The sequence below is a fragment of the Stigmatopora nigra genome, chromosome 9 (genome assembly GCF_051989575.1).
Source record: "Stigmatopora nigra isolate UIUO_SnigA chromosome 9, RoL_Snig_1.1, whole genome shotgun sequence".
In the NCBI taxonomy this organism is placed as follows: domain Eukaryota; kingdom Metazoa; phylum Chordata; class Actinopteri; order Syngnathiformes; family Syngnathidae; genus Stigmatopora; species Stigmatopora nigra.
In genome coordinates, this window is record NC_135516.1 from 9,125,454 (window position 1) to 9,135,607 (window position 10,154).

Sequence of the window (10,154 nt, forward strand, 5' to 3'; positions counted from 1 at the left end):
AGCTTCTTCTTACCTTAGAAGACGTCTGTATTCTTGTTTACGTTGGAGACATTTCGCCGGGTGTAACAATGTAATCCACGCCTTTAAAATGTACTTCAATTCACTTTTTTTCGACTTTGAGAGGAAAACAGGTCATTTTAACCCCAAGTTCGTCCGACATGCTCCAGCCACAAGTTCTCCAGATACTATCCGTTTAAGAGGCGGAGTTTGAGAAAGGCAATGGGCTAATTAGCTAACGAACTATTGAGTGGAGATGGCTAACTAGCTAGAACTAGCTAGTGAGCCAACACCTACGTGGACCGGACGTTTTGGCTATTTCCATACAGTCTGCGGGGCACTAGGTCTAATTTATATTCACAGTGACCATCTTTTCATTCATATTTTCATGAGTAAATACAGTAAAAAATGATTTATAATAAGAATAAAAAAACACTGCTCATGGCTTGCAATAATGCTCATAAGTCATTTTTTATAATAGTCTTTAATTTATTGGCTGCCATTGACATGTACAGTGGTCCAATTCCTTGAACATGGGAGGACTGGCTGTGAATATTCATCTTGTAGTGTCATTGGCGGAGGTAAACGTCCAATCCATTTTGAGTGGGAGGCTTTCGTTTGCTCCCTCTCGGTCGAAATGGATTGGACGTCTAGCACCGTCAATGGCAGCCAAAGTGTGCCCTATCAATAGAGAATAGCGTTACATTCTTGAGCGTCACTTTTAATTAGAGTTAACGCAACGGCCTCAACTTGCACACTTCAGTAGCTCGAACAGTAAGCGGAGAAATAAATAAAATGTGAAACGTGCGGATAAAAACGTTGTCGCTTTAAAATAAAAGACACATCAAACATTAGAAAAGTTACAAAAGTTGGGTTTTTCGAACGTCAACACCCATACAGTGAAGGTGGGCCTCGGCCCCGCCCCTACTCCTCTCCTGGCCTATCAGGAGCCGCTGTTTTTGAATTCTCCGTTCTCGGTGATGGACAGCTTGGCGGGATTGCGTGGGTGCGGCGCCACGCCGTAGCGCTCCTTAACCTGCGTCAGCGCTGCCAATAGTCGGGCGTTTGTCGCATCCAGAGACACGATGCGCTGCTCCTGATTGGGCGCACGGAGTCAAAAGTTACAGGAGCTCAAAGAAAACATTCACATTGACCCCAAAAGGTCAAAGTTCACAGCAGCCAAAATTTGCCACACAAATAAATCATTGGCGCCATTGATCACTAAGATTTCCACCAGCTTGCGTTTTTTTTTCCATCCGTAAGACACGGCAATGGTGTAAAAGTGTCGTCGTACCTGAGCGTCGATGATCTCCTGTTTGCTTTCAATGACCGCCTGCATTTCAGCGTGGTCGCGTTTTAGCTCCTCCTCCACCACCAGCAGCCTGCAGAGGATGTCGTCAATCTGTTGCTGCTTGTGCTGGCGCTCGCGTCGCCGCCTCTCCTCGCTGGCGTCCAGTCGCGCCGTGTAGTCGGAGCGCATGTTGCCGATGGAGACTTCCTGCGCCCGCAGCCGGCGCTCGTACTCCTCCAGGCGGCGGCAGGAGGCGCGCAGGAGATCCCGCAGGTGGCACACCTCGGCCTCGTGCTGCTGGCAAATTTGGAAATCTCATCATATCTGGGGCCTCAACGGCAAAGTTGAACCGTTTACCTTTTCCGAATGCTCTCCATCTTCTGTGCCTCCGCCCTCGGCGTGCGTGGGCTCCCCTCGCCGTCTATCCTGGTGATATTGGCCGTTGCCGAGCACCCAGGCGGCCGTTCGCTCGACGGGGGACATGGTGCACGGTGACGCCTGAAAACAGAAGGATGAGAATAGGCATGTTTTTGGGGTCACTTTGTGTTGATTCAATGTAACTTCTCAATGTTTGCACACCCCGCTCACTCACCCGCTGTGTGGTGGCAGAAGGCGGAGCCCCGTCGGGAGAGGGCCGGCCGTCGGTCGGCGCGCTATCCGAGCTGGCCAGGCGACTCTGCTGCTCCACCTTGATGATGTTGGCGGTGCCCGCGGCGACACCCCGGCAGGGCGCGGCCACAGCGGCGGCTGCCCGTTCCGGACTCCCCCCCAGGCCCCCTCGCCGGCTCCCGCGGGAGCTACCGGTGCCCGAGTCGTGAGGCGAGGGGGCGGAGCTACTTGCAGGAGAGGTGGGGTTGCCCGGCCGATAGGCGGGATTGCGGAAAGAGAGTGGCAGCGGGCCGCTTGGACGCTCGACGGGCGGGGCCAGAGGGCGGCGTACCTGAGCACACACAGGTATAGGTGGGTGATCCATCACCCTATCAGTTGACTGTACGACATACCTGCGGGGCGCTCTGAGGCAGTGCGTCTCCAAATGGCGGTAATGCGGGTACTCGGGAATCCGTCTGCGGACTCCGGTCAGTGTCCTGAAGGTCCGCCAGGGAGACGCTTCGTCCACACGCTGGCGCAGCGACGGAGGAAGGTTGGCAGGGCGACGAGGCGTACGCCCCTTGGGTGACCGCCGTTGATAAATTCACGTCAGGACATGACACACTGGGACAAAAAAAGGCAAACAAGCAGTCAGATTGAACCGTGAGACGAGTTGTCATACTCATCGTAGCCACTAGAGGGCATCGTATAATTAGCCATTCATTATATACTGATTTTGTTCCACTTACCTGTCGGCCGGCTCGTCAAAAATTCTGTGCAGACCGGACGACAAGCTGGCAGCCATGTCGTCGGCGGGGCGACGCGGCCGGGCTTCGGGGCCCGCCAGCTCACGCGAAATATCCCCCAGAATCCTCGGCAAGGGGCCCAGCTTGGCACGCGTGGCCTGCAGGAAGGAATTTTCACGCTGGCGGGCGACAGAATGTGGGCGAGGCGACGGGCGGGGAGACAACAAGATGGAAATTAATGAAAGCAAACTACATGGTCATGTGACTTAAGTCAGGCAAAACAAAAAACATTCTACAAAGGGATAATACATATTAATGAATTATTGCAAACTGGGCTGGTTACAAAATGTGGATAGAACATATGACTTTTTGAATATGACACTCCCAATTTGAAGAAGCGAGTACATACCATGTCCAGCTGAGCCACCACGTCGGCCAAAAGCGCGTGCAGCAACGCCAGCTCTCTGCCGAGGTCCATGTATCCGTCGAATCCCGCCGCGCCGGAGGGGCTTTCCGGGTCTGAGATTTCCCCCAGAAAGCGTTGCATCCCCGCCCCCTCGCGCTCCAGGAAGTCGTTCATGAAGGCCATGTACTCCTCCTTTTCGCCAAACCTGCGGGCGCCAATGTGGTGAGCCGGGTCATTGTGGGAAGAGCAAAGCGCCCCCCAAAACCCCCCCTGGTGGGCATACTTTGTAAAGTTTGCCAGGTTCTGGATGACCTTGGCGATCAGAGTGAGCGTCCTGGACGTGCGCTCGTCGGGGTATTCCCTCGTCAGCTGGAAGAGCGACGGCGACATGACGGCGGGACACAGGAAGCGCAGGAAAAGCGAGGCGCCGATCAGACGGCGGCCGATGCCCGCCGGCTGTCCGGGAGCCTCGCAGCGTCGTTTCCATGACCAAAACACTTCCTTCAGCTCACGGGGGAAGACACTGCAGGCAGATGAGTAACGGGATAAAGGGACATTTTCAGGTGTGGTGGGGCAATCTAGCAAATTGTTGATGGACTTTATCCATTTTCAAAAGCCTATCTTTTTGGAAAATGTTATGTATTTTCTCAATGGATGTCAATTTTGCATGATGAATTGACCTAGGGGTGTATATTTTGTGACTTTTGTAAATATGAAGTTGAAGCAGTACCAGTGGGAGTTGATAATCTTGCAGAAGGCCAACTCGCAGCACATCTTCAAGTTGCTCTGATGCTCGGCCAGCTCGGCGCCGGCGCAACGGCCAGGGTCCACCTCGCAGTTCTCGTCCGACTCGTACAAGGCTTTGATAAACTCGCCTGCGCACAATGGTTACAGTTAATTTTCCTTTTCATTCCTTTAAAACTGAAATGGACCTAGGCGTCAACTTCTCACCCAGCGCCTCGTGGAGATACTGGTTCCCGACCAGTTTGAGATACTCCTCGATAGATTTGGTGGCCAGCGTGTTCTCCCGGAAAATCAGCACGTCGTGCTCGCCGCAGCGCTCCACTTCCGACATCACGGCGTCGCTCAGGAAATCCTGCGGGATCATTTCGGTTACCTCCACCAGCCGGATGTTGCCGACGACGGGGGTCTCACTCACCTTGGCCCTCCCGGTGGCGTGCAAGATGCGCATCAGGGCGGCCGCCATGTCCTCCTTGTTCTTGACGCTGATGACGGGCTCCAGGGCGGAGCAAAGCGTCCCGTAAGAGGCGGTGACGTACTCGGCAAACTCTTTGTAGCACTCCATGGGCAGCACGGCCACGCTCTGAAAACGCAGTTTCAGACGCAAGGAGGGCCCGCCCCCTTTGGCCTTGGAGCCGGCCGGCGTGCTCAACGGGTACCTGGAAACCGTTAAAAGTCGTCGGTGACTTCAAGTAGGAATTTGCTTAAGCGTGCCTACCATTTCTCCACAAAGTGTCGTCCCGTCACGGTGGCCACGGGGACGTTGACCAATCCCACATAGTTGTTTTTGTCCTTTTTCTTTTTGTCGGCGTCTCGGTAGACGTGCACGGTGAGGCTGCGGGCGGCGGGGAGGTCGGCCAGGGTCAAGTACTCGCCCCAGAAGGGGCCGTCGCGCTCCCCCCGGGTCTTGGCGCCGGTGCGCGCGTATAGCACGTCGTCCAGGCACAGCTCGCAGAAGTACTTCTTCTTGGGGGGCAAGTCTTTGGCCTCGATGATCCACAGTTTCAGCAGATTTTCCGTCCTGCGTCGATTGTCCTCGAGAGGCAAGCGGAGAAATATTAATGTGGGATTCATTGTGTATTGAAATGGATTGGACTTCTGTTGCATTACATTGCATTATGGAAAATAATGTAATGTTTTTACTGATATCCGAAAAAAAAACCTTGTCAGGCTGCGCGCTCCTCCTCAGGTTCTCCATCCACTTGTCCCGCTCCGACGCCGAGGAGCAGCTGAAGCACCTGGTGCCGCCCGAGGAGGTCACCTGACGGCAGGCGGACAAAAAAGTGGCAATCAAACACTACGGAACGTGACTTCAACAGTTACCTGCAAAATCTCCAAACACATGATGTCATATGCATAATTAGCTGCAAATCTGCTAGCCTGCTATCTATCTAGCTACGTGTTCTATGCTATGTTAGCCATGTTACCATTCTATCAATTCTGGTTGTGCTGTCACAACCGGAATTAGTGACATTTTGAAAATTGACCAAATTTGACTGCCAAATTGTATTTTTCTATGAAATGAGGTCATTTTTTTGGATTTTTTAACAGTGTCGTAGCACCTTTAAGCTCCCTCCACCGGCTCACCTCAAAACAAAAGTCCCGACCCAGAACGCTGGCATGCAGCGGCCGGACCGCGACGGCATCGACCCCGTCGAGCTCCAGCGCTTCCGGAGCGCCGCCGGGATTCGTCAGAGACTCGCGTGACGTGGACTCCTTCAGCTGAGGGAGTCTGAGACACAAAAGACGAGCGGCCATGTGAGGCATTAAGGACATCCAATACTTTCTATCGACATTTTCTCCGGAAATAGACTTGTTCTTGCAACCGGAGGCGGTCCTAGCTAATTTTGTGCAACCACAGTCGTCACTCTGATGCGGCACAAACACAAATAGGCATGAAAAATAAACGAAGCGTACCTATCGGTGTCGGCACTTCTTAAAAGTGGAAGTCTGAAGCTGCTGTTCCGGTCCAATTTGCTTTGACTTTTGGACCTCTTGATGGAACCTTTTAGACGTTTGCTGAAAAAGCCCTGAAATGCACAAACAGTTAAAAAAAGGTTAAAAAATGACTATGGTTACTTTTAAAGCAAAGAAACTCACGGGCACTCGGAAAGGCGAGGAAGAAGGCGCGTCGGCGACGACGACGCCCTTGTCCGAATTGGCCACCAGACCAGGGATGCTCCGCCTCCTGGGTGATGGATTGGATGGCGATTCTGCGGGAGAGAAGATTGGCGTTAACAAAGGTGAGCTACGCCGTCGTTGGTGGCGCTGGTGCTTGTCGTACGCGAATTTGGAGTAAAAAGAAGAAGCAAGTTCCGGAACAAGCAGGCCATGGACACTCGGGAAGATGCTCCACTTTTGCGCTAAGTTTAGAAGACCACTTCCTCGCCGTCTCTCTCGCTCTGTCTGTATCTCTCGGCGCATTTTCCCCATCGACGACCGCTCGCCCGCCCTCTCTTACTTCCCGTCTTCCTCGGATGCGCGTGACCTCCAGCATCTCGCCGCGACATTGACCCCCGGGGTAGACGCTTTTGGTTGTAAGCCGAAACGGGAAATGAGGTCACGACGTGACTCAGCAGAGGGAACCACCGTGACATCGCAGTCCTCTTGGGGGCGCACTTGAGGCGCCAGAAATGAGGATTGCTTACGATTAAAAGGTGGCGTCAAAGTGCAAAGTGCACTCCCCAGGTAAAAGGGCGGAACCTGAGTCAATGGCCGTTTAGAATCTTAGTGGGCGGGGCCAAGGATAACAAGGACTACGTGGGTGGAAAAATTAACACTTGAACACTTGTTTATGTTTAAACCCAGTATTATTGTGTCTGTATGTGTGAATTCACCTACATTTACATATAAATAGATATATTTCCTGCTTTTGGGGGGGAGTTGAGGGGAGTGGTCATGTTGGTGGGAAGGGGGTGGACCGTCAAAATTCATCAATTCCAAAGAAGGATAAATGGTGGAGTAGTAGGCTAAGATTAGGATTAAGCGCAAAACATGTTGAGGTAGCGAGTATGTATAAACATGGTTAACCCTAAATTGACTTTACCCAACATGAATCCGCCATCTGGTGGATAGTCTCGGAAGTGACCCTCCGAGGGGACGCTGACGGTCCGGCGCAGGTTGCGGGCGCCGTTTGGAGAGTTCTCCGTAGTCTCCCGTCGATTCTGGGCGCGGGGTCCAAATTTAGGAGGGACGTCCCATAAAATGATGGGGCGGGGCTCACCTGTTGGGGGTCGCCGAAGAGCAGCAGCTGGCTGTCCGTCAAAACGCAAAACTTCTTTTCCCACCCGCCCGGATCCAAACATGGACTCTGGCCGCAAGAAAAACGATGGGCTGCGGGACCTTTGACCTCTGAAACACACCAAACCAAAATTAATTCAAAAGAGGCTTATTTTAATAGCACTTGACTTGGGGTCATAAATCTGTTTAAAATAAAACAAAAATGAGAAGGTCAACGACCTCCAAAAGCAGAATGTTGAGGAGTCCAACTTTGCTCCCTTACCAAGTGTGACCTTTGCCCCCTGAGTAGAAATACTGCACGTCAGGTGCAGAAAGATAAAAATAATAATAATAATAACCGAGAGGGCTTCAAAGGTTTCGGTGACGCAATATTTTGTTTTTTTGTCTCGGACAAGATTGAAAACCAGTTTCCAAAGCTTTTGTTATTCAAGGCAATAGATGTCCAATTCATTTGAAATGGGAGGGTTGGCAGCAAGTGATTGTTTGTTTTTAGACTTTTACCAGTGATAAACTTGTTTAAATCTTCTAGAATGGAATTTAAGCACTTTTTTAAGGTGCCCGTCCCATCTACACTAAAGTTCAATTCTGTTTTCAAGCGGTAGACAATTGGACATGTATCCCCGTCAATGGCAGTGGAGGAGTCAAGCAGCTGGGAAGTGGAAACTGGACGCCCGTGGGGGAATGTTCAACACTTGTTGACATCCATCCTTCAGCTGTGCTTGTTCTGAAATGTTGGAAGATCGACACTAGCTCAGGTGTTTAGTTAGACGTATGGAAAGCGTTCCGACTCAACGGCCAACTCTTAAACACACGCGTGTGCAAACACAAGCGGCGTCACGCCAGTCCCGTTTCCGCGGCGACGGCTAAACACGGGCGTGACTACTCCAGACTTGATCCTCAATGAGTCGTCGTGAGACTTTGAGAATAGTCCAATCTTCTGTGGGGACGTGGGCCATTTTAATGATGACAGCTTTTCCCCATTGACACCCACACACATTTTTGAATCTTGCCAGTGTAAACAGAAGCAGTAGTTTGCGTACATGCTTTTGCTCATGTGTTAAGATATCTAGCTCATATGTGTGTGACTAGTGGTTTGGATATTTAATTGGCTAAGTACGAGGACATCTTAAGGCCGATTAGTGGTACTAATTTAGCATGTGGAATTCCAAAATCCAGCAATTAAGCGCAAAGCAGCGATAAATGTCTACCTTTGTTCATTGGCTGTCACGCATTGATTGAATTGGACGTCTATTAACGTCAATGGCAGTCAATGAGTTAACGGATAATAAGTTCAAATATATTTCGATAGCTTGATTTTGCCCGAACAACATTCCGTGGAAATCCCAATGGCTCCGGTGAGCTATTTTCAGATGTTGACGGCCAAATTATTTTCTTTTTCCTGTTTGGGAAGCCACTTCCTGTGGAGCTTCCCGTCGCCGTCGGACTCCATTGTCCGTCGGACTGACATCAACCCGTTGCCGCCATCCACGACGATAGGCTTCCCATGGAAATTGGACGTCTATCGCCGTCTATGGTTCGGTAGCGAAGGTCGGAAAACGGACGGCGGCCTTCCGGTGACCTCGGTGGCGAGAATGCGGGAGTGGCGCCGGAGTCCCGAAGGGTGAGCTCATGTGTCTAAATGGGACATTGCGCAAGAGCTAGGGCGTGTTTGGATGTTTGGGTTACTGAGCAAGTGGGTCCAAATGGATTGGACGCCTAATGTCGTCCATCACTGGCAGATAAAGACCTGACGGAAGATTTATTTACCAGCCAATTTTTTTAAGTACATTCTATAATTTAAATTTAAATCTGAAAGTAATTTAAAAATACATTTTAAAAGATTTTTTTTGTTTACATTTGAAATAAACAGTTCATAAAAAACCTTTTGTTCATTCTTTAAAAAACGGTGTGAAAAAATGCGTGTATTGTTTTGGTTTCAATGGCAAGATTTTTTTTGTTTTAAAGTGAAATTTTACTTCTTAAGTTTTATTGGTTCTTTATGAATTGTTTTGACTTCATTAAAAGATGTTTTGGTTGGAAAAATTTTGTGACTACAGTTAAGCTCTATGTATACACGATACTACTTATTTAAAAACTAAGGGAAAATGCCAATATACAACAGTTTTCGGAAAAAAAATTGTGACTCAATTTTTTTAGTTGAATTTCTACAGCTGTTGTGTTTGTAACTGCCTCTTTTGCAACTGATTTTTGTGCTCTTTTGTGCAAGGATGTTGAAAAGTGAGTGTTAAGGACCGAAATGCAAGTTTGACTTTAGCATGGAATTACTTGGTATAAGCAGTTACCGTGGCAACCACTCGGTCCGGTTTGCCCCACCGTTGCCGAAGCCGTGTCCGGCTTGTGTGCGTTTGACGTCACGGTCGTTCTTACCGTGAACGCGCATCCATCCCTGTTGCTGACATGCGCCGGCCACTGCCAAGAGGGGTTCCGGGTTCGGTTCCGTCACTCCGCCGTCCAACGAGTCCGCTTCGTCCATGTTGACGACTTTGAAACTTTTGGCCCGAGAAGCGCTCCAAACGACGGCTCGAGCTGGAGTAACGTTAGCTTAGCTTAGCTCGCCGCTAGCCGCCGAGGACTCCCCCAAGTCCGGACGACTCCGCCTCATGTTTCCCGTTCTCGGAGGTCGTCGTCGTTGTTCGGGGATGTCAACGGACCTCTGGCTTCCCCGCCACGAGGCAAGAAGGAACTCCAAACAAGCGCTGTCCCGTTTGGTCCCAGTCCCGTCCCGTCCTGACCGGCCTGCCGGGAGCGAGGGAGAAAGTTGGCTCGAACAAGACAAGACTCAAAAAGTGAAGACGGGGGCGCGCGCGCCGGCGTGTCCCCAGGGACATATGCACGCGCACGCACGCCCACACGAGACGGTCAAGGAAATGATTCTTGGGTTTGCTTCGTCGCAAGTCCATCTACATCGACAACTTTACATTGCATTAAGAGGAAAATATATTATGGGGGTGTTTCAAAGTCAAGTCATTCAAATAACAGCTCAGTTTCTATTTGCGGAGCCGAACTCTATGTAGCCACCTGCTGGACAGAATTAATTCGAATGACCAAGGCTTCTATTACTGTGAATGGCTAACATTTAAGATTACCATTTTAAAAAAAGCTAAATAAAAATGTATTATTTACA

General features: G+C 50.4%; 1 protein-coding gene across 2 annotated transcripts; it reads right to left on the reverse strand.

Moving 5' to 3' along the window:
• Positions 1–471: 471 nt before the first annotated feature.
• On the reverse strand, positions 472–9,949 carry rasal2 (RAS protein activator like 2). 2 transcript variants are annotated; one of them, XM_077724174.1, is made up of 19 exons: positions 9,398–9,949; positions 6,993–7,120; positions 6,816–6,933; positions 5,870–5,982; positions 5,687–5,799; positions 5,357–5,501; positions 4,932–5,030; positions 4,488–4,804; positions 4,188–4,428; positions 3,980–4,124; positions 3,759–3,903; positions 3,312–3,551; positions 3,032–3,233; positions 2,626–2,801; positions 2,290–2,500; positions 1,881–2,228; positions 1,646–1,786; positions 1,292–1,585; positions 472–1,093 (listed from the first exon to the last, which is right to left on the reverse strand). In XM_077724174.1, the coding sequence occupies exons 1-19, from the start codon at positions 9,501–9,503 to the stop codon at positions 941–943; spliced, it is 3,435 nt and encodes a 1,144-aa protein (XP_077580300.1). In that variant the 5' UTR covers positions 9,504–9,949; the 3' UTR covers positions 472–940. The 2 variants fall into 2 exon arrangements, with proteins under 2 accessions (XP_077580300.1, XP_077580301.1); XM_077724175.1 differs by having other exon boundaries at positions 1,292–1,582; positions 9,398–9,948.
• Between the last annotated feature and the right edge of the window lie 205 nt (positions 9,950–10,154).